Source organism: Nycticebus coucang, chromosome 9, assembly GCF_027406575.1.
Source record: "Nycticebus coucang isolate mNycCou1 chromosome 9, mNycCou1.pri, whole genome shotgun sequence".
In the NCBI taxonomy this organism is placed as follows: Eukaryota; Metazoa; Chordata; class Mammalia; order Primates; family Lorisidae; genus Nycticebus; species Nycticebus coucang.
In genome coordinates this window covers 109,442,691-109,467,553 of record NC_069788.1, presented here as the reverse complement: position 1 = coordinate 109,467,553, position 24,863 = coordinate 109,442,691, and the positions used below count along the sequence as shown (strand labels likewise).

Below are 24,863 nucleotides of genomic sequence, written 5' to 3'. Positions count from 1 at the left end.
TATTGATAGGTTGTTACTGAGGACCTGAAGCCTCTCAGTGTTGGTACATACATATAAGTTAGTCAGTGTTGGTCTGGAGATAGTTTTCTGTGAATAATAAAGATGCACTAATAAGTAATCAGGAAATTCAAAGAAAACCGCTTTGATTCAGTTCAGCAAATACTACTAAGCACCTATTGGTACTGAGATACATACAAGGTGAACAAGTCAGTCTCTGCTGTCAGGGAACTTACAGACTCAGCAGGGAATGTGCCGGGGACACATGGAATAACAATAGACAACATTGGCCTGATACAGTGGCTCACACCTGTAATCCTAGCACTCAGGGAGGCCAAGCGAACAGATTGATTGAGGTCAGGATTTCAAGGCCAGCCTGAGCAAGAACAAGACCCTGTCTCTACTGAAAATGGAAAAACTAGCCAGGTGTTAAGGCAGGCACCTGTGGTCCCAGCTACTTGGGAGGCTGAGGCAGGAAGATCACTTGAACCCAGTAGTTTGAGGTTGCTTTGAACTAGGTTAAGGCCATGGCACTCTAGCCTGAGTGACAGAGTGAGACTCTTGTCTTCAAAAACAATAATAACAGGTAGCACCCATGGCTCAGTGGGTAGGGCGCCAGCCACATGCACCCAGGCTGGCTGGTTCGAACCCAGCCCGGACCAGCTAAGACAACAATGACAACTACAACAACAAAAACAGCCAGGTGTTGTGGCGGGCGCCTGTAGTCCCAGCTGCTTGGGAGGATGAGGCAAGAGAATCGCTTAAGCCCAAGAGTTTGAGGTTGCTGTGAACTGTGAAGCCACAGCACTCGACCCAGGAGGACAGCTTGAGACTCTGTCTCAAAATAAATAGATAAATATAATAATAATAATAGACAACATCAAACATTTGCCGAGTGTCACTACACAGGTATATAATGTGTAGTGAACTATATTATGGCTAAAGAAATAAAGACATAGACAGGTTATGAAGGTTGTCTAAAGTATCACAGCTAGTAAATGCTAGGGCAGTATTTGAACCCAAGCAACTGAGCCTCCAGATATTTAGAGACTGGAGAGAGCTTCCTAGAGGAAGAAACATTGAAGGTAGACAAGTCAGCCAGGAGAGAGAGAAGGCGTGGGGTGAAAGGAGTTCCAGGAAGAGGGAATGGCATGTGCAAAGGCCAGGGCAGTGAACAGCTGCTGAGTTCTGCAAGTTTCCAGTCAGTGTGGCTGGAGACAGGGGCATGAGCAGGGAGTGGCAAGAGGAAGGGGTTGGAGGCAGCCCAGTTTATGAGCCAAGTAGGGAGCTTGGTTTTTGTCCTGACCACAGCAAGGAACCATCGAGGAATTTCAAGCAGGGATGCAAAGGGTGGGGGTGTGGTTTGACATAATACACCTTAAAATGATTACATGTCCAAAATCTCTGAGAAACCCAGACACTTAGCTATGTGGCTGGGTTAAGTACTTAATCTCTCATAGGCTTATTATGAGGAGTAAATGAAGCAATATGTATGGGAGGGCTTTCTAACTACACCCAGGTCAGGTAATACTTTGGTACGAGTATAAAGATTTTTCCCCATTTAAAATCTTAGAACCTGGATTCAAAAAATATTTGATGGGTATATATTCTATTTGCTCCCTCACCCTGACCACAAAATAATTACTAGAACATGGTTGTTTTTAAGGAAGTAAAATTTCCACCTACAATTGCAGACTGAGAAGTGATGGTTCAGAGAACTATGGCCAAGTTTAAAAGATTTCTGTGAGATACAGTTGTTAGAACCCCGTCAGCTCTTGGAATTTAAGTCTGCAAAGCCTAGGAAATGGGGAAACCCTGACTACTTCAGTGTTGGCTTGAACTCTGCATGCACTCTAGCTAACAAGTTAGAAACTGAGGGGTCAGGTGGGTCATATTTGCAGCATCTTAACCATGAATTAATGTTTGCTGACTTGGTGAAGATATTCAGAAGATTTTGTAACACACTGAATTCCGTATCAGTGCAAAACCAGAGTGAAGAGAAGTTGTGCTTCTTCCTGGCTTCTAATACTGACATTTCCCTGTATGTCTGTCTACCTTGAGGTAATAAGCAGATTAGTCTTTCTTACTGTGTTTAGACAGCCTGTTATTTACTACTTTTGTCACCAAGTGACTCTGGGCCTCTAAACCCTCTTGAATTTGTTTCTACTCTGTGACTTTCCTGGATCCTTAGTTAAAGAAACACCGAGGAGAGGGACGTAGTATGCTGCAGGCATTTTCCTTACTTCCCAATAAACATTTCACTTTTGCAGTCGTAGTAACCAACTCTGTTCCAGTTATTTATATTGATAGAACTGTAAGTAACTGCCTGGAGCATTGAGTGTTTCAACTACATAGTGTATGTTTTCTGTAATGCAAGTAGATTTAAAGCAGTTTTTCAAGGGGTTCAGAAGAATGTCCTGTGAAAAGGAGTCCTTTTCTACTGATGGTGGGCTAATGACCTTCTTTTCGTGATGATCATTAAATGAGATATAGTGAAGTGAAAGCTCCTAGCACAGTGCCTGGAATGCTCCATGAACGTTACTTTTTCATGACATTCCCAACCTCAGGCTACGTATTGGAAGTTTGCTGTGGAAGGGAAGGTGTAGAGTCAGCAAATTGGGAAATTTGAGAAGGAAGTTGGAGTGAGGGCCATTGGCCCAAAGCCAAGGTCATGGCCTTTCTTCTTTATAACTGTGACGTTCTTCTTGAGTTCTGAAGTGGTGATGGTGAACTAAAATAGCAGAGAGCAACAGATTAGATAACTGACATTTCTCTCGTGCTGATTTGATAATGTAAACTACCATTATTATAGGAGTCTGAAACCATACCAGCTGCCCTCATCCTTGGCCCTTGGCTTCTGCCTAAGCCTTTCCTATCTTGGAGCCTAACTTCTCCCCACTCTCTTCTATTTTTAAGCTCTTATTAGTCTATAGTTGATGGAAGGACCTTACCACCTTTTGCAAATCAATGATAGATTTCATTTATAAGAAGTGAGAAGTGATGTTAACATGTTAAATGCTTATGGTTTCAGGCCTTGATAAAAGGTACTATAGCTCTGTGCTCTTAGCATGAGGATGGGTCAATAGCTCATTGGTATGACTCTGCCTGCCCACTTTATTGTGTACCTGAGATAACAGGAGAAAGGCACATATTTTAAATAAAGTAAACCCAGTGGAGTTTAAACCCGAAGGATCTAGAAGTCACTTTAACTTTCCAGTGAAATTATTTGCCTGGAAGCTCTCAGCAAAATGACCTATTTTCAATATCAGTTCTTATTCTCTTTACCATCTTTTATATAGTTATTGGATCTCCTCAGTGGATTAAGAGCATTTTATAAAAATAAAAATAAATGGAACTCTTGAGATGCTTGCCTTAGTGTTCCATACCTTTTATTGCTCCCAAAACATTCTTCTTTCTCCAAGGACAGAGGGGTAAGAATTTGGGTTGATTACCCACTTGTGTTCTGTTTGAAAGCAAAAGAGTGATCGTGGATTTGGTGTTTGGCAGGAAATGGGAGCACAACTCTGGGAGGACAATTATCCCCTTACCTAGATTTAGATTTGACCTCTTGTCCTTTGGGCCAAGATCAAATACAGTGTTAAGTGGGGATTTTTTTTCCATTTTTCAGGACCTTTGGAAGCTCCCCAAGTTATTTTCGCCAGATCCAAACCCTTGCCCACACAATCTGGAGCCCTTGCTACAGTTGTAGGACAGAGAAAATCAAAGTCGGTGAAGTCAGGGCCAATTTAAGGTAACAGTAAGAATAAGACCATATTTTTATCATTTTCACTTGCTGACTTTATGCCAGAGCAAGAGACGTAGTGGCTATCAAGAGAATTGACAGCTTCTCAAAATAACTGTTAAGTTGGGCTTTATAAAACCAAAGCTTAGAAGGAGTCTCCAAAACTGTGGGTCAAAGTTGAGTTACAAATATCTTGTGCTTATAATAGTCTACCAGTAGGTGGTGCTGTGGCAGTAAGAAATTTCTCTACTGTTACTAAAGGCTTTTGTTTAAAAATACAAGTATTTTGACACAAATCAAAGAAAGAAACTAAAGCCATAATTACCACAGGTAAATTGCAACAGAATATATGAGAAAACATTTGAAGGTCAGGTTGCAATAGTCTGAAAAACGAATGGATATTTATTACCAAAGTAGACCTTTAGACTAGAGTTAGGTAGTTTGTGAACTAGATTTTTAGGTAATGGGAGGCAGAGAGGGAACAAATTTTTTTGCCTTTAATTTTGGTAAGATTGATAATTGTGCTTTTTGCTGAGTTATTTCAAATAAACATGCTATAATTGGCAGCAAAACAAACTATATACTTCATCCTACACCTATCCAAAAAGAGCTCATACATGGAAGGAAGGGCCTAACTTGATCTTGTGAAGCTCTATCCACCTTTTCCAGTGCTGCCCTCAATATTTTTTTCCCAGCCATGGCCTTGAAAACCTTCCAGAAAATTCTATGAAATTTCAGGGCTTTGATGATTCTTTTCCTCTTTGCTCTGCCATACACACTAAAGCATTAAGGGCATACCTGCTATGAGCTTAATACTCCTTTTACCTCTAGGGAATATTTAAAAACTTGCTTGAAAAGCATTATTCATCAGAATACCCCAGGAGAGCAAAGGAGAGAGGGAAATTATTTACCCACTACAGGATTCATTTACATTGGATCAGCAAGCTTCAAATATCTTTTCCCAAGCCCATCTAAACTCTTTCCAGAAAGGAATGAAAAAAGAGAAAGGAACACCAAATCCATGGCTTGGTCATCTACCAAAATGTACCAGAGAAAGCGAAAACAACCAGAGTTCTGTTGGTGATGTTTGGTCCTTTAATTCTGATGCTGAGCAGCCTGTCCAATGATGAACAACTAATAGAATATAGAAAACTAAAGAGAGAAGGTTGATATTTCCTTCAAGAGACTGGCAGCCAGAAGAATGAAAGTGACCTCAGGTTCCAAACCAAACTGATGGTCTGCCAAGAAGTAATCCTGTCCATCCCTTTCCAATACTGTGAGAGTTGGGCCTGCACAGTTGTAACATCACTTTCCTTGAGCCTCTTTCCTTAGTATCCCCTCACAGTCCACCCTGAACATCACATGGCAAAATAGGGTCATCAGCAAAGGAGCCTTGGGAAAGAGCTCATCTCAACATTTAGATCTCTGTTGCAAACACAGCTCTGCTGAGCCCCAGCTGTACACAAGCTAAGGATGGCTGATGCTGTGCTTTGTGACTAGCTCAGGTGTTAAGACAACATGCCAGGTGTGTCTGGATGAAAAAGACAGAGCAGCTGGTCTCAGAAGTCAGGCCTCCCATGATAGAGTATAACTGCTGAGAAGCTGCAGAGGCAGGCCCACCAGCCTGGCATGTGGCAGATGGCAGTGGGTTGCCGCTCCTTGAGCAGGGAATTAGGTAGTTTACAAAATGAGACAGAATCTCAGAGGCCACAGCCCATCACCCAAAGCAGGCTCTTTCTTTTTGTTAATGAAGGCACTGTAGACAGCAGAGCTTCCTTCAGCCACAGTCCCATAAAGAAATGTCATGACCAGCAACATTCCTAGAATCTGTGTACACCTGGGTTTCGGAGGCAATCAAGTTAGATTAGAGAACTTGAATTGTGTTTGTGTAATATGTTTTGTAATACTGAGAAATTATCCTTATCAAAGGATGTAGGTTGCGGTGCTAGGTGTGTTAGTGGAAGGAAATTGGGAACCTCAGCCCATGTTAAGACCCCTGTGTGCTGCTCTGGGCAAGTGTCGTACTTAAATACAGACATTGCTCTTTGTTTTCTTAGATATGAACTCTATTTTCTATATTCTTGATGCCCTGGCATTTGGAGGGTCTTACAAACCCAGGGGAAGACTGTACCTTCTAGGGCTAGTTAGTTCCTAAAGATAATAACAACTTGTCCATGAGTACACTTTTATTTTATTTTTTTGTTTTGTTTTGTCTTGTTTTTGTTTGTTTGTTTTGAGACAGAGCCTCAAGCTGTCACCCTGGGTAGAGTGCTGTGACATCACAGCTCACAGCAACCTCCAACTCCTGGGCTTAAGCGATTCTTTTGCCTTAGCCTCCCAAGTAGCTGGGACCACAGGCGCCCGCCACAACCCCCAGCTATTTTTTGGGTTGCAGCCATCATTGTTGTTTGGCAGGCTCGGGCTGGATTCGAACCCGCCAGCTCAGGTGTATGTGGCTGGTGCCTTAGCCGCTTGAGCCACAGGCACCGAACCCATGAGTACACTTTTAATAGGCAAACCAACCAATCCCAAGTTTGTACCTCAGCTACTTCTTATCTTTGCTAAGCCAAACTTTCCTCTGCCCTAAATCATCTCAGGGCTAGATACCAGGTAACCATCCCTATATCTCAAAGCCTACTAGAATGATTCAGACTAGTTAATCCAAAGCTCTTTACTTACCCTGCCTTGCCTTTTCCACAGAAATCCCAATAAAGGCTCTGGCCTAGACTTCCCCTCATCCTGTCTTCTGCCTCCTGACTGACATTGGTCCTTTCCCTGTGACTCTGTGTGGTATGCAGGAACCCCCCTTTCTGGGACCCATGAGAACATTCAACATCTTCCAATCCTTATTTTCATTTCCTCCTGTGGCCACACCAACTTTACTATATTATATCCAACATGTACATTCTTAGACACCATGAAGAAAAATATTTTTAATGTTAAGTACAAAGGAACCAGAAAAAAATATGAATTAGGTTTATGTCACCCAGTTCCAAGCAACTGGTCATAGCACTTTATTAGGCTGGTATTATACTGTGTTGTTTGTTTGTTTGTTTGTTTGTTTTGGAGACAGAGTCTCACTGTGTTGCCCAGGTTAGAGTACCATCTGTCAACCTAGCTCACAGCAACCTCCAACTTCTGGGTTAAAGTGATCTTTCTGCCTCAGTCTTCCGAGTAGTTAGGACTACAGGTACAGGCCACAATGCCTGGCTAATATTTCTATTTTTTAGTAAAGATAGGGCCTTGCTGTTTCTCAGGCTGCTCTTAACTCCTGAGCTCAAGTGATCCTCTCACCTCAGCCTCCCAGAGTACTAGCATTACAGGTGTGAGCCACCTCACCTGGCCTACACAGTGATGATTTAACAGTATGCATTTTGCTAGGGTAGATCTGGCTGCAGCCACCCAAGAAGGATGTGCATCTCTCTACATGGCAAAATCACCTGGCTGTCAGTCATTGAAATTTCATGCTTTTCTGTCCTGGAGCCTCTTTCATTTCATTTAGTAACTCTTCCCACATTCCGAAACAAAACTCAAGGATAGCTGAACAACCTGGTTAGAAGTTGGGAGAAGACAGCCTGGCTTTTCATTTGAGGGAAAGGGTGGGGATATTTCTAAGAACCTACCCAAAGGGCATTTATTTGCCTCTTAAAAAAACAAAACAAACAAAAAACCCAGAGAACTCTCATTTCTGACACAGATTAAGAAATAGGCTACTGGGAAAGACAGTATCTGAAAATTGATATTGTCTCTTGCTAAACTGGCAAAATCCCAAGAAAGAGTGATGATTCTTCAATTGTTAACAATTACTACTTTGTTATAAGGAGACAGGGGAAGTGCAGTGGCCCCTTTCTCAAATTACACTTATAGAAGCACACACACCACCTGGAAAAAATGCCAGGTGCCTTGTTTTGTTCTGCACCTACCACTGCATCTTGTAGCAGAGTTGTGTGGTCCTGTGTTCACTCTGGGTGGAAGATGATCCAGCCTATTCTTGCAGTGCTGCGCTGGGCAAGTAGCCACATAGCATTGCCCTGCTCGCTGTCTGTACACATACCACTCCAAGTTATCCATCTGTTCCCTGTGGTTATCCATCCTGTGAGCCTACATACCTTGCTACTAGTTTCAATGGCATGCTTGTTTTAGTAACATACCTTTGCTTTACCATTCGTATATCCTCAGGACATAATTGCTCCAGAAAGTTCTAAAGAAAGAAAATGGCATGCTAAGCCATGCCTGTCATTGGAAAAAAGCAAGCTTTCCACATGGAAATATTTACAACTTTGCTTACCTGATCTACAGAGTTTGAATTAGGCCCCAAAGAGTGTAGGTGTGTAACTGCAGGGCTTGGAGAACGATGAGTTTAAGTGTATTGCCCTGTTGGCATGATTTGCGCTGGTATTTAGTCTTTGTTCTTTCAAATTATGATTATAAAGAAAAAGACTCAGATTCCCTTAAGGCTTCAGAATGAAGAGCCTCACTACTAAAACTAAAATGGTCTTATACTTCTTAGTTCTCATCTTTTGAACATACGGTTATTTCCATTTAGCACCATAGGTCTAAAGCCAGGTTTTAGGATAACAGGGTGAAGAAAATACACCTGGTTAGAAATTGCTATAGTAAAGGCTGGGCACAGTGACTCACGCCTATAATCCTGGCACTCTTGGAGGTCGAGGCGGGTGGATTGCCTCAGCTCATGAGTTCAACACCAGCCTAGTCTGTAAAAAAAAATAGCCAGGCTTTGTGGTGGGTGCCTATAGTTCCAGCTACTCCAGAAGATGAGGGAAGAGGATCACTTGAACCCAAGAGTTTGAGGTTGCTATGAGCTGTGATGCCACAGCACTCTACCCAGGGTGACAGAGTCAGACTCTGTCTCAAAAAAAAAAAAAAAAAAAAATTATTAGGTAATGAATTGGTCATAGTTTTTAATCAGATCTTGGAAATGGAATTTTCAAAGCCACAACATTCTTAGAAATACAACTTTTCTTAGCCCTTTTGTTTTATGTATTATTCATCATATTTACTATTCTCCAAAATAAATCACCATTGTGCATGTGTACGTATACTTACCTTCCTCTTTATGCAGAGGACTTGAGTTGTCTACAACAGCCTTTTGATTATAAAGAAGAGAGATGCCCTCAATTTACTTCTGTTAAGGGATGAAACACAGGGGATAAATAGTCTCAGGAGCCAGACTTCATGAAAACCTGCAGCCTGATTTGAAGTAATGAGCAGCTCTGCTGACTAAGCAGCAACTCTGTTAGTCCATCCCTGTGACCAGGTCATTTGTTGTCTCCTCAGCAGCTGTCTGCCCTACTCATGACTCAATCTCTGGGTGGGATTGTTTTCTCTCTCTCTCCCCCCACCCCCCACCCCTTCTATTCACTTCTTGAGTAAATTATCCCTTCAACAAGACCATAAACTCTTTGAGGACAGAATTGCATGCTGTGTGTCTTGGATCCCTAATTATACCTGTAGTACTTTATTACTTTCTAATGTAGACCTTAAAGGAAAGAATACATACATACATAAAGTTTGTCTGAAAGATAATCTATTCCCTCTGTTCACCTGGCTTTAAGTAAAATGCCAAAGTTAAGAAAATAAAAATCAAAGAGAGAGGGAGGGAGTGGGGTGGGGCCTTAGTGTGTGTCACACTTTATGGGGGCAAGACATGATTGCAAGAGGGACTTTACCTAACAATTGCAATCAGTGTAACTGGCTTATTGTACCCTCAATGAATCACCAACAATAAAAAAAAAAAAAAAAAAGAATCCATCTAAAAAAAAAAAAAAAAAAAAAAAAGAAAATAAAAATCTTCAACTGAAGATTTCATAAATAACACCATTTATTATTAAACAATCATCAAAATAAGAATAACCTTTTATTCTACTTCTTGCAATTCTATAAACTGCCTCCTATAAAATAATGAATGACTGATAACTAGTCTTCAGATAACAACCTCTGATACACATTCATGGCCTTACTATAAACCTCTTTGTTGCAGTGTAGATTTCAGTATGAAAATGCTCTGTTTCAGTCCATATCCAAAGATCTTATTAGAAGAGAACAAAGTTAATATGAGGCTTATTTGGAAAATATTATCCTTCAGCTTTTTCTCTGCAGTAACTAATAGGAGCTCTTTTCACTTTATCACACAGATCAGATCTTGCTTTTAAACACTGAACTGTCTTGTATTCTCTTCCAAACTCGCCAGGCATTCTTTAGGCTCCTTTTAAATTATGTAATACCTGAAACTAGACACCACCTTCTGATATTAGAGATAAGGCTAGTGTTAAATATTGTTTCAGATTTATCCTCTGGAATCATATGTTACACTTTATGTGTATATAGCATCAGTAATAATACCTAAGCTCTATAAGAATTCCAGAAGTCAGGAAAGATAGAGCCTGACTCTGAAGTTAGACTGACCTGTGTGGGCTCTATCACTTCCCAGTTGGCAACTTTAGACTAATCAGTTAGCCTCTTTGAGCCTCAGTTTCCTCACATGCACAATAAGCACAAAAATATCAATCTTGGGCGGCGCCTGTGGCTCAAAGGAGTAGGGCACCAGCCCCATATGCCGGAGGTGGCGGGTTCAAACCCAGCCTGGGCCAAAAACTGCAAAAAAAAAAAAAATAAATAAATAAATATATATATGTCAGTCTTTCAGGATTGGGATGTAAAGATTATAGATTGCCTCAACAGTAACAAAAAAATATCTATTTAAAAATGGCTTGAGTAGACATTTTTTAAAGAAGATATACAAGTGGCTAATAAGCACATGAAACGATGCTGAACATCACTAGTCATACGAGAAATGCAAATCAAAATCCACAATGAGATACCACATCACACCCACTATTGAAAGCAAGAGGCTATTATTTTAAAAGCAAAAATTAAATGTTGTGGAGGATGTGGAAAAGTTAGAACCCTTGTGGACTGTTGGTGGGAATGTAGAATGGTGCAGCCATTTATAATGGAAAAGAGGGTGGCTCCCATAGCTCAGTGGGTAGGGTGCCAGTCACATACAGCAAGGCTGGCGGGTTCCAACCCAGCCCGGGCCAGCTAAAACAACAACGACAACTGCAACAACAACAGCAACAAAAATAGCCGGGCATTGTGGCAGGCGCCTGTGGTCCCAGCTACTTGGGAGGCGAAAGCAAGAGAATTGCTTAAACCCAAGAGTTGGAGGTTGCTGTGAGCTGTGATGCCACAGCACTCTACCCAGAGTGACAGCTTGAGGCTCTGTCTCAAAAAAAGGTCTCAAAAAATAAGTGAATAAATAAATAAAATGGAAAAGAATATGGTGGCTCCTCAAAAAGTTAAAAATAGAATTACCATTATGAGCCAGCAATTTTGCTTCTGTGTGTATACTGAAAAGAATTGATCACAGGGGCTTGAACACAAATTTGTACATCCATGTTCATAGCAGCATTATTCATGATAGCCAAAGAGTGTAAGCACCCCAGGTGTCCACCAGCAGATGAATGAATAAACAAATATGGCATATACGTACAGTAGAATACTATTGGGCCTTAAAAAGGAAGGCAGTTCTGCAGTAGGGCACAGCACGGATAAACCTTCAGGACATTATCCTAAAATAAGCCAGTCATAGAAAGACAAACACTGTTTGATTCCACTAACAGGAGGTATCTAGAAGAGTCAAAATCATAAAGATAGAAAATAGGAAGGTTATTACGAGGGGCAGGGGAATAGGGAGTTACTATTTAATGAGTAAAACGTTGCAGTTTTTCAAGATAAAGAGTTCTGAAGGTGGGTGGTGGGATGATAGCGCAAAAATGTGAATGTACTTAGTGCCACAAACTGTACAATTCAAAATAGTTAAGCTGGGTCCTGTGGTACATGCCTATAGTCCTAGCTACTCTGGAGGTTGAAGCAGGAAGATCGCTTGAGCTTAAGAGTTTAGATACAGCCTGGGCAACATAGTGAGATCCTGTCTCAAAAAAGAAAAAGACTAAGATGATAAATTTTACATTATATAGATTGTGTCACAATTAAAAATATATATAGATTGTGAATGTAATGCACCCAACCCTACAAAAGTAGGTATTTTTGTTACCTCTATTTTGCATATGAGGAAACAGGCTGAGAGAAGCTAAGCAGCTTGTCCAAGGTGCACAGTCAGTGGAGGAGCTGAAATTCAAACCCAGGCAGCTTTATTCCAGACCCTGCTGAACTGCCTCCTCCAGGCAATTTAGTCTTATCAACTTCCTTTCCAAGGAGCCTCTGCCTCCCTGCAGTGTCTGGTTGTTATCTCAAATTGCTCATCAGGGGGGATTCCTGGCAGTGTGGGGTTATATATGGTTTAGGCTGGCTTTCTTCCTTAATCTGGCCATTTAACTTTCCCTCATTTGAATGGAGCCAGACTTGGAAAGGGGAGGACAAGAAACAAGGTGGGCCTTCTACCTCCACTCCCCTGCATTTAGGTGATGGAGCCAAGTTGGAAGGGGCAGCAGTTCTGATTGGCAGAGGGAACCCGGATGCAGAGGAAGCTCTGCAGCAGAAGGCAGAGCTGAAGGTGAGAGGTGGGAGGGAGGGGGAAAGCTGGAGGGAATCACCTCTGGATGAATTAGGAGAACATTCCCTGCAAGTAACAGAAACTCAGAGAATCAGTGGCTGCGTAAGTAAAGAATTTAGTTTTCTCACATGTCAGGAAGTCTGGAGACAAGAAGTCCAGTCTAGTGCTGCAGAGTGACAGAGACATAACCGAGGAGCCAGGCCCCTCTCTTTCTGCTCTACTAACCTTAAGGCATTGGCTTTTATTTTCTTGGACATAAGATGGTTCCTTTCTTACTGGCATTGTGTCTATGTTCCAGGCAAGAAGGGGGGAAGGGCAAAAGACAGATGCCAGCTCAATCTGTCCCCCTTCTAAAAAAGCTTTCTTGGAATCCTATCATTTCTAGCTAATATATCATTGGCCAGCACTGGCTGCCTTGCCCGCTTCTCCCTAGCAACAGAAAAGTCTGGAGAGGTGGTCCTTTAGCTGGCTTATTGCCTCCCTGAGCAGATCCAGCCTCTCTTACTGAGGGAAAAGGGGAAATATCTGTTCATAAACATGTACCAGTTTTTGTCACAGCACGGTTTCTCTCCAGAGGCTCTGCACCTGCTAGAAGAAGTTCATTACCTTTCTGTAGCCCCTCGCCACCAACTTCTTGACCACTATAAATAGAAAAGCTATTCTGTGACCTGAGTGTGCCTCAGTCCTGACTCCTGGTACACAAAGTTGGGGGGGTCCCTAATACCTGGAAGTTGTATCTTCCTGGCAGAGTTAAAAAGTAAGTGAGGAAGATGGGGAAAAAAAGTTAAAAAAAAAAAAGGCTGTACAGAAAAAAGAACACTATAAATATATTTCTCAATTAAAATGATATATTTGGGGCGGTACCTGTGGCTCAGTGAGTGGGGCGCCGGCCCCCTATACTGAGGGTGGCGGGTTCAAACCCAGCCCCGGCCAAACTGCAACAAAAAAATAGCCGGGCATTGTGGCGGGCGCCTGTAGTCCCAGCTGCTCAGGAGGCTGAGGCAGGAGAATCGCGGAAGCCCAAGATCTGGAGGTTGCTGTGAGTCCTGTGATGTCAAGGCACTCTACCGAGGGCAGTGAAGTGAGACTCTGTCTCTACAAAAAAAAAAAAAAAAAAGATATATTTGTTCCAAGTACAATATAAAATTATGATATACCACATCCATTCATATAAATTATCCATTACTTGATATCCTTCAGCAGAGTAATGATTATGTATACTCTTAAAGTTATGTAGATTAACATTGCTATAAAGTTCAGTTTTTCTCTTAACACTAAATTCTGTTCACAGATAATATCCTCTTAAGATTTTGTTCACAGTGTAACTGCTTTAAAAACTGAGAGAGAGTCGGACAGGGTGTGAGGCCAAGAAGAGAGAATCGCTCCAGCCCAGGAGTCAGAGACCAGCCTAGACACGATAATGTTGTCTAATTTCAAAAATTAGCTAGGAGTGGTGGCACATGCCTGTACTGCCAGCTACTTGGGAGGCTGAGGCAGGAGTTTGAGGATGCAGTGAGCTATGATGATGCGACTGCACTCCAGCCTGGGAGCAAGACCGTGTCTGGAAAAAAACAAACAGGCCAGGCTCAGTAGTTTATACCTGTAATCCTAGCACTCTGGGAATAGAGGCAGGTAGATTACTTGAGCTCAGGAGTTCACGACCCATCTCTACTAAAAGTAGAAAAACTGGCTGGATGTAGTGGCACATGCCTATAGTCCCAGGTACTTGGGAGAGACTGTCTCAAAAAAAACTAAGGTAGGTTATTAATGATTCCTACTTCATTTAAAGAAAAGCTTCCTTGTGTTCAGGTCTTTGCTGAAATTCTCCAAAAAGAATAGGACTGGGGCCTGGTAGTATGGAAAATCCAAAACAGAATTTCACACAACAGGATTTAACCAGAGAATTTTTAAAAGGATTTAAAACTAATGGTGATGGCTCAGTACCTGTAGGTCAGTGAGTATGGTGCTGGCCACATGCACCGAGGCTGGCGGGTTCGAGCCTAGCCCCCGTCCTACTGAACAACAATGACAACTGCAACCAAAAAATAGCCGGGTGTTGTGGTGGGTGCCTGTAGTCCTAGCTGCTTGGGAGGCTAAGGCAGAAGAATCACTTGAGCCCAGGAGTTTGAGGTTGCTGTGAGCTGTGACTCCACAGTACTCTACCGAGGGCAACATAGTAAGACTCTGTCTCAAAAATAAATAAAAAAATAAAAACAAAAGTAATGCTGAATACAAGCTCTAGTAATCAAGACATTGTGGCATGGAATAGAATTAAGCATCCAGAAATAAACCCATGCATCTATGGTTAATTGATTTTCAACAAGGATACCAACAGTCTTCTCAACTGGCACTTGGAAAGTTGGTCATCCACATGTGAAATAATGAAATTGGACTTCTATTTCATACTCTACACAAAAATTAACCCCAAATTGATAAAAGACCTAAATGGAAGGGCTAAAACTATAAAATTCGTAGAAGAAAACATAAGAGTAAGTCTTCATGTGTTCAAATCAGGCCACAGTTTCTTAGATATGATACCAGAAGTACGAGCAAGAACTGAGTTAGACAGGTTGGCCTTCATCCATATTATGAAATTTTGTGATTTAAAGGATACCCACAAGAAAGGTAAGTGCCCACAGAATGGGAAGAAATATTTAGAAATCTTATGTATAGCAAAGGACTTGCACTCAGAATATATACAGAATTCTTAAAGCACAACAATAAAAAGACAGAAGATCCATTTTTTTTAAATGGGCAAAGGATTTGAACCTTTCTTAAAAGAAGATATACATATGTTCAGATATACCAATGATGCATGAAAAGATGCATCATTTGTCACTAAGGGAAAACAGATTAAAAACAGAGAGGCCATGCATTTCAAATCCACTATGATGGCTATAGTTAAAAAAAAAAGATAATAGGGCGGTGCCTGTGGCTCACTGAGTAGGGCACCATTCCCATAGACTGAGGGTGGTGGGCTCAAACCCAGCCCTGGCCAAACTGCAACAAACAAATAGCCAGGCGTTGTGGTGGGTATTCCCAGCTACTTGGGAGGCTGAGGCAAGAGAATCGCTTTAGCCCAAGAGCTGGAGGTTGCTGTGAGCTGTGATGCCATGGCACTCTACCGAGGACTATAAAGTAGAGAGACTCTGTCTCTAAAAACAAAAAAAAAATAAAATTAAAAAAATAGGTAATAACAAGTGTTGGCAAAGATGTGTAGAAATTACAATCCTTATACACTGCCAGTGAAAATGAAAAGTGCAGCTGCTTTGGAAAATACTTTGACAGATCTTCAAGCAGTTACATATATCTCTAGTTACCATGTGACCCAGCAATACATACCCCATGTATATATTCACCAGAAGTGAGAACATCCACATAACTGTTTGTATAAGAGTGTTCACAGCAGCATTACTCTTAATTACCAAAATATGGATACACCCTAAATGTCTATCAGATAACGAAGTGGTAAAATGCTGTGTATATATGCAGTGGAACATTATATAGCTATAGGAAAGAATGAAGAACTAATACACGCTACAGCATGGATGAACCTTGAAAACATTAAGCTGAGTAAAGCCAGTCTCACATGCAGTACGGTTCTATTTACGTGAAGTGTCCGGAATAGGTAAAAGACCAAAAGTCCATAAAGACAACAAGTAGATTAGTGGATTCTGGGAAGATGGCCGACTGGTAGCAACCCTCAGCAGAGGCTCCTGACAAGAGGAAGAAAAACTGGACAAAATCGAACTCTGTGAAGCCAACGATGGGGAGCTCAGCCAAGAAAGAAGTTTGGCAAGCTGTAACTCCAAGGAAGAACATTTCAAGAAAACAAATCACAGGTACAATGCCTATCGACTAGAGGACAGGAGAGCCCTCCCCCAAGTGGGAGGCCCGCCACAGGCTTTACGCAAGTGAGCTGGGAACAAAAGACCTCTCATTTCACCTCACTGGAGAGAGCCACTAAACACCAGGTCTCTTTCTCCAGGGAGGTCCCACTTACGAACCTAGACACAACCCCACCAGGCATAAAATTGTACATATATTTTCCCCCACAAAGTCCAAACTCCCAGTCTACGCTTCCCCCCTCACATGGCGATCTGAAGTTCTGCCCACTGCAGAGCACGGAGTGTTGGATCTTTTTTTTTATTATTATTATATCATAGCTGTGCACATTAATGCGATCATGAGGCATCATACACTGGTTTTATAGACCATTTGACATATTTTCATCACATTGGTTAACATACCCTTCCTGGCATTTTCTTAGTTATTGTGTTAAGACATTTATATTCTACATTTAGTAAGTTTCACATGTACCCTTGTAAGATGCACCATAGGTGTAATCCCACCAATCACCTTCCCTCCGCCCATCCTCCCCCTCCCTCCACTCCCTCTCCCCCTTCCCCATATTCTTAGGTTATAACTGGGTTATAGCTTTTATATGAAAGCCATAAATTAGTTTCATAGTAGGGCTGACAACATTATCTTGTCTTATCTTACTTTTTTTTCCATTCTTGAGATACTTTACTAAGAAGAATATGTTCCAGCTCCCTCCATATAAACAGGAAAGAGATAAAGTCTGCGTCTTTCTTTAAGGCTACATAATAATTCCATGGTGTACATATAGCACAATTTATTAATCCATTCGTGGATCGATGGGCACTTGGGCTTTTTCCATGACTTAGCAATTATGAATTGGGCTGCAATAAACATTCTGGTACAAATATCTTTCTTATAATGTGATTTTTGGTCTTCTGGCTATATACCTAGTAGAGGAATTATAGGATTGAATGGCAGGTCTATTTTTAGATCTCTAAGTGTTCTCCAAACATCTTTCCAAAAGGAATGTATTAATTTGCATTCCCACCAGCAGTGTAGAAGTGTTCCCTTTTCTCCACATCCACGCCAACATCTCTGTCTTGGGATTTTGTGATATGGGTGATATTTGGTGATATGGGATTTTCCTGGTTTGGGGATCAGGGTGATGTTTGCTTCATAGAACGTGTTGGGTAGTCTTCCTTGTTTTTCTATATTTTGGAACAGGTTGAGTAATATAGGTACTAGTTCCTCTTTAAAAGTTCGGTAGAATTCTGATGTGAAGCCATCTGGTCCCAGGCTTTTTTTTTTTATGGAGACAGAGTCTCACTTTACCACCCACGCCTGGCTATTTTTTGGTTGCAGTTCAGCCGGGGCTGGGTTTGAACCAATTACCCTCGGTATATGGGGCCGGTGCCCTACTCCCTGAGCCACAGGCGCCACCCCCAGGCTTTTCTTTTTAGGGAGATTTTGTACGGTTGATAGTATTTCAGAACTTGATATAGGCCTGTTCAACATTTCCACTTGATTCTGGCTAAGTCCTGGAAGGTGACGTGCTTCCAGGTATTGGTCAATTTCCTTCAGATTTTCATATTTCTGAGAATAAAGTTCCTTGTAATATTCATTAAGGATTTTTTGAATTTCTGAGGAGTCTGTTGTTATTTCGTCTTTGTCATTTCTGACTGATGAAATTAGAGATTTTATTCTTTTTTTCCTGGTTAGGTTAGCCAAAGGTTTGTCTATTTTATTGACCTTTTCAAAAAACCAACTTTTTGATTTATTGATCTGTTGTATAATTCTTTTGTTTTCAATTTCATTTAATTCTGCTCTAATTTTGGTTATTTCTTTTCTTCTACTGGGTTTGGGGTTGGAATGTTCTTCCTTTTCTGGTTGCTTGAGATGTCCCATTAAGTTGTTAACTTCCTCTCTTTTCATTCTCTTGAGGAAGGCTTGCAGTGCTATAAGTTTCCCTCTCAGGAGTACCTTGGTGGTATCCCAGAGGTTCTGATAGTTCATGTCTTCATTGTCATTTTGTCCACAAATTTGGCAGTTTCCTTCTTAATCTCATCTCTGACCCAGCTATCATTCAGCATAAGGTTATTTAACTTCCATGTTTTTGTATGAGTATGCAGATTCCTGTTGTTACTGAGTTCAACTTTTATTCCATGGTGGTCCGAGAAGATGCAAGGAATAATTTCTATTCCTTTAAATTTACTGAGGTTAGACTTGTGACCTAAGATGTGATCGATTTAGGAGTATGTTCCGTGGGCTGATGAGAAGTATGTGCATTCAGTTTTGTTGGAATGAAATGTTCTGTAGATGTCTGTTAAATCCAAATGTTGGATGGTTAGGTATAAATCTAAAATTTCTTTGCTCAGCTTCTTATTGGAGGATCTATCCAACACTGCCAAAGGAGTGTTAAAATCTCCGACTATTATGGAGCTGGGGCAAATCAAGTTGCTCATGTCTGTTAGAGTTTCTCCTATAAATTGAGGTGCATTCTGGTTGGGTGCATAAATATTAATAATTGAAATCTCATCACATTGAGTATTACCCCTAACAAATATGAAGTGACCATTCTTATCCCTCGTTACTCTTGTTGTTTTAAAGCCTATTGTATCTGCAAATAGAATTCCAACACCTGCTTTTTTCTGATTTCCATTTTTCCTGAAATATGGATGGCCATCCTTTTACCCTGAGTCTATCTTTTAAGATAAGATGAGATTCTTATATGCAACAAATATCTGGCCTGAGTTTTTGTATCCAGTCAGCCAACCTGTGCCTCTTTAGAGGACAGTTTAAGCCATTCACATTAATGGAGAATATTGATAAGTCTGGAAAAATTTTGGGTATCGAGTTTTTCAATAGTCCAGTGGACATTTTTAATCCTTTCACCACTGTGAAAGTTGGCGTTTGATCAAAAGTTTCTGAGTAAGTTTACTTTTGTGGTAGAGGATGGGTCGGGCTGGTCATTATGCAGGATAGGTCTGAGAATATCCTGAAGAGCTGGTTTGGTTATGGCAAATTCTTCAACGTGTGAATGTCATTAAAGTATTTAATTTCTCCATCATAAATTAAACTCAGTTTAGCTGGATACAGGATCCTGGGTTGAAAGTTATTTTGTTTTAGGAGATTAAAAGTTGATGACCACCCTCTTCTGGCTTGAAAGGTTTCAGCAGAGAGATCTGCAGTCATTCTAATATTCTTCCCTTTGTAGGTTATGGTTTTCTTACATCTGGCTGCTTTCAGAATTTTCTCCTTCGTATTAACTTTAGTGAAGTTAATTATGATATGCCTTATTCGGGTTGAGTTGTGCTCGGGTTCTGAAACTGTCTGCTATCTGAATTTCAGAATCTCTTGGTATGTCTTGAAAATTCTCTTTAATAATTTCATGGAGAAGGGCCTCTGTGCCTTGCAAAGCCACTTCATCATGTTTAGGGATTCCAATGGGGCAGATATCAGCCTTCTTCGACTTATCCCAGAGTTCTCTGAGAGAGAGAGAACTCTCCATTTCTCTTCCTCTTTGAGAGTTTGGGAGCATTCAAAAGCTTTGTCTTCAATATCAGAAATCCTTTCTCCTGCTTGCTCCACTCTGTTACTGAGGGATTCTACTGTATTTTTCAGATCTTCAAGGGCTGCAAATTCTTGCTTCAATGTGTCACAATCTTTGGTGGTTTGGCTTTAAATTCGTTTATTTCTTGAGATAACTTTTGAATTGCTCCTCAAATTTCTAATTCCATCTTTTCCTCTTGTTTGCAGTCCAAATTCTGAATTTGATTTTTGACATCTCAGCAATCTGTTTATGAATGGGATCTTCAGTTACATCTGCCAACCTCCTTGTGGGGGGAGGTTGATCTACTCTGGTTATTCATGTTACCAGAGTTTTTCCACTGATTCTGCCCCATGATTATTTTACACCATTTGACTAGATGAGTGGATGAAAAAAAGTTGGGTTCAGGGCTCCAGGAGTAGTGATTAACCAGCCCTTTGCCCAAAAGCTGGGTCTGGTGTCTACCTTTTCCCCTGGAGCTTTGCCAAGGACCCGTACAGTGCTACGGCCTGAGAAACTGAGGACCTGCTTGGTGTGGTAGAGCTAAGTGGCTCTGTCTTGTTTTCAGCTGGTCTCTGTCCGACCCTAGTGAAACAGTTAGGGTTGAGTCTCAGCTGTGGAGAAATACCAGCAATTAAGTCACCCCGTCCCCCACAGGCAACAATTGGAAAAGGAAAATCAAACCTTCCTACAACCACACACGCAGGGCACCACTTGGATAGTCCTCGGGTGATTGGCTCAGTTCAAAAGGTCCAAATCATTTGTCTCAGTCAACACCTGTCTCAGGTGGGAGAGTTTAAAAGGTCTCTGGCAACTAGATCGCAGGGGTCTGCTAACAACTCAAATATGACTTGCTCCAGTGCTCCGTAATGTCAGGAGGACCCACCCAGAAAATAGATTAGTCTGGGAAGGTTGATGCCTCCTTCCCCACCTTGTACCTCTGTCACACCCAGTCACTGATAACCCCGCAGGGCTGTGACCCAGTTGTCTCCACTGAGCAGATACTCCAGGGGTTTGCATGTGCCTGAATCACAAGGAGATCTATGTCTCCTCAGCCAAGCCCCTGCTTTCTGCCACTATCCAGCAGGGGGAGTTAAGGCCTGACAACCTCACGTGCTTCATGGAGGCTGAAGCTGTTCACTCACTTCCAGCCCCACCCCTGATTGATGTTACTGGTAGAACAGAACTACTTTGCGGAATTTGTTTCTGTCCTGGCTAAATTCCCCTGCAGAAGAGAAGCTGTTTTCAGTTCACAGAACCTGCACCTCAGTCCCTGTCTTTGCAGCTACCCAGTAGTTTGTATTCGGTTAGCTGTCAGTTCTAGCTTCCTGCCCTCTTTTGTGTAGGCTGATGATCCCCTGGGGGCTGGACATGTTTTAGGCTCTGTAAAGCAGTCCTCTGGGTCAGCCCCACCCTGGGATTCTGCCGGCACTGTGCATGCGTTTTCTAGTCCCCATGCTCTACCCAGGCCGGTATTGCCTCAGGCAAACCCTTTACTCACGGGGTATGCTTTTCCGTCCCAGATCTGTTCCACTGGTGGTTGCCACCTAAGAAGATGCCCAGCCTCCTCTGGTTGCCCAGAGAGACAGAGGGTGTGACTCCGGAATATCCAGGGGTGAGCCCTATTGTTGCCAAAAACGGCTGCTGCTCTGTGCCTCAGGGCACCGCCGTTCCTGTGTGGTTCCCTCTCAGCTGACTGTCCTCTCCTCACTCCCATGCCACAGAATCAGCACTGACCAGCAGCAGTTCATGCCCTGTCCACACCTCTCAAGAAAACACCCAAGAATCTGGACTCCTCGGGGACAGGCCTCCAGACCTCAGAGTGAGAGTGGAGGGGAGTGCTGGGAGCTCAGAATTGCAGGTAGAGAATATATACAGTTTCATACAGTTTTATGCCTGGCAGGAGAGCGTCATGGCACCCTAGTAGGGGAAGTAGGTCCAGTTTTTAGAGGGTCTCTCGTGGGATATAATGGGAAGACTTTTGAACTCTGTTTGTTTGTTTATGGGGTACTCCAGGCCGTTCTCATGGGGGAAGGGACTCTCATCCACTTGGTGATGGATTTTGTACCTTTTGTTTGTATCCTTGGGGTCGCAGCTCACCTCAGCAGGGTTGATGTGTGTTCTTCAACCTTCTCTCTTGGCACAACTCTAATCCACTAGGTTACTTGCTAAATTTCTGTCCTTTAATTCTTCTTCAGGGTGGGAGCCTCTGTGGAAAGCTTCAGTCAGCCATCTTGTCTTTGCTTCCCTAATAGCTTGGAACTACAGATGCTCACCACCACCACCAGTTAATTTTTCTGTTTTTTGTAGAGATGGGGTCTTGCTATATTGCCAGGCTGGTCTTGAACTCCCAAGTGTTTGGTCTTTTCCTGAGAGATCTGGGCATAGTGTGGACTGCCAACCATTAGGGCAGAATCTGTAACTAGTGGGGAAGAAAGAAGGTGTGGGAAAAGGGGACACTCGGCAGGAGGAGTTGCAGTCCCCTGGTACTGACTTTGCCCGGCCAGTTATGGTGTTGACCCTCAATTCAGACTGTGTCTGGCAGAAGGGGGTGCAGAACTCCCAGCTCTGATGGTGCCCACAGCAAGAGAGTGGTTGCCCCATATGGACTGAGTTTGGTAAGCAGGGCTGGTCCCCAGCATTAGTTGGGCCTGCAAGTAGAGGCTTCCCAGGTGTGAACTGAGACTTGAGGGCAAGGGCATGGTCACCTGACTCCAACAGAACCCTCAAGCAGAGGCTTGCTCAGTGTGGACTGAGTCCTGAGGGTAAGGGCGTGGTTCTCTGACTCCAGCAGAGCCGGTAACCTTCCATGTGTGGACTGAGACCTGCGGGTGGGGTTGTGGTGCCCTGACTCCAAGTGGTCTGGCAAGCAGAGGCTTGCTGGGTGTAGACTAAGATCAGCAGGCAGGTGCATGGTCCCAGGCTCCAACTGGGCCTGTGAGCAGAGTAGCGGACAAGAGTGTGGACTGAGTCTGGCGGGTGGGGGCATGGATCCCTGGTTCTAATTGTACCGTTGGAGACCCTTGGATCCCCCTCTGTTGATCAGGGTTTGCACTGCCAGAGGCAATTTAATTGGAACTCATGTGTAGGGCTGTCCACCTGGGGACACCCTGAGTTTGACCTTCAGAGTTCTGTAGTGGAAAGAATTGAAGGATAGGGGCTGGGTGCTGCAGCTGTCTGTATCCCTTCACAGCCAAGATTTAAACCTAACACTGTGGCTTCTTACGGATAGGGTAGAGGTTGGCTGATATCAAAATAGAGCTAGCTTGCATGTTATCTTACCAAGGAGGTCCTCAGAGTCTCTAGCCAAAATCTGAAAGGGGCTTTTGTAAGGCTGTAGGAGATAAGCCACAGTTATAAAGCCTAGCGCTTTGGTAAGGGGCTGATTATCTCTACTACCTGAAAACCCCAATTCAATCTCATCCTACCAGTTCTAATAACCAAATGGAGGAAAGTAAACATAGTGTGGAACCAACAAAGAACTCTGGCAACATGAATAACCAGAGTAGATTAACCCCTCAAAGGAGTGACAAAGGAAATACAACTGAAGATGCCATGCATAAACAAATGGTTGAAATGTCAGAAATCAAATTCAGAATATGGGTGGCAAATAAGATGAATACAATAGAAGAAAAGTTAGGAATTGAAATCCAAAGAGTAGTTCTAAAGTTATCTCAAGATATTAATGAATTCAAAGACAAAGTCACCAAAGATATGGACATAATAAAAAAAGAGATAGTAGAGCTCAAGGAAATGAAAACTGTTGTCAAGGAGCTTCAAAATACAGTAGAATACCTCAGTAATAGAGTTGACCAGGCAGAAGAAAGGATCTCTGAAACTGAAGACAAAGCTTTTGAACATTCCCCAATGCTCAAAGAGGCAGACAAATGGAGAGTAAAATTGATCATTCCATGAGAGATCTGTGGGATCACTCCAAAAGATCAAACATTTGTCTTATAGGAATTCCCGAAGGAGAAGAGGATGGTCCCAAAGGTACAGATACTCTACTCTGAGAGATTATGGAGGCAAATTTCCCAAGCATTGGAAGAGATACAGAACTTCAGATAGTAGACAGTTTTAGAACCCCAGCAAGACTCAGTCCAAATAAAGCATCTCCCAGACACATTGTGATTAACTTTGCCAAAGTTAAGATGAAGGAGAAAATTCAGCAAGCAGCCAGACATAAGAAAAGCATCACCTACAAAAGGGAGAAATATCAGAATGACCGCAGATCTCTCAGCCAAAATGTTTCAAGCTAGAATAGGATGTTCATCGACCTTCAATCTCCTAAAACAAAACAACTTTCAGTCCAGGATCCTGTATCCACTTAAACTGAATTTCATTTGGGATGGAGAAATCAAATACTTTAATGACATACACATGTTGAAGAAATGTGCCACAACTAAACCAGCTCTCCAGGATATTCTCAGACCCGTCTTCCACAATAATCAGCACAATGCTCTACCACCAAAGTAAACTCACTCAGAAATTTTTGTACAAAACCCAACTTCCACAGTGGTGAAAGGATTAAAAATATCTACTGAACATCAAAAAACATGACACCCAAAACACAACCAGGCTTATCCGTTCTCTCAATTAATGTGAATGGTTTAAATTGTCCTCTAAAGAGGCATAGGCTGGTTGACACAGACCAGATATCTGATACATACAAGAATCTCATCTCACCTTAAAGGATAAAAATAGACTCAGTGTGAAGGGATGGACCTCTATAATATGGACAAATGGAAACCAGAATAAAGCAAGGTTTACAGTTTTAGTTGCAGATACAATTGGCTTTAAACCAACAAAAATAAAGAAAGATAAGGATGGTTACTACATATTTGTTGAGGAAAACATGCAACATGAAGAGATTTCGATAATTAACATTTATGTACCCTACTAGAATGCTCCTCAATTTATAAAGCAAATCGTAATGGAGATGAACAACTTGATATCTTCCTGCACTATAATAGTTGGAGATTTTAGCATCCCTTTGACAATTTTGGATAGATCCTCCAAGAAGAAACTAAACAAAGATATATTAGACTTATACCTGACCCTAGAACAAATGGACTTAACAAACCTCTACAGAACATTTCACCCTAATAAAACAAATGTACATTTTTCTCATCAGCCCAAGGATCATCCTCCAAAATTGATCATATCCTAGGACACAAGTCTAACCTCAGCAAATTTAATAGAATAGAAATTATTCCTTG

The 24,863-nt window shown here is 42.0% G+C and overlaps 1 protein-coding gene across 16 annotated transcripts in view; it reads left to right on the top strand.

Moving 5' to 3' along the window:
* Positions 1–24,863, top strand: part of TTLL5 (tubulin tyrosine ligase like 5) — a 331,666-nt gene that overhangs the window by 275,683 nt on the left and 31,120 nt on the right. For 5 of the 16 annotated variants that reach the window (XM_053601031.1, XM_053601030.1, XM_053601029.1 and 2 more), the window contains one exon: positions 21,369–21,505. The exons of 8 other annotated variants lie outside the window; for them this stretch is intronic. In XM_053601031.1, coding sequence (XP_053457006.1) covers positions 21,369–21,505 — 137 coding nt within the window. Of the gene's footprint in view, positions 1–3,625; positions 3,749–21,368; positions 21,506–24,863 lie in introns of all 16 variants that reach the window. 3 more of the 16 variants (XM_053601037.1, XM_053601036.1, XM_053601033.1) reach the window with 1 other exon arrangement.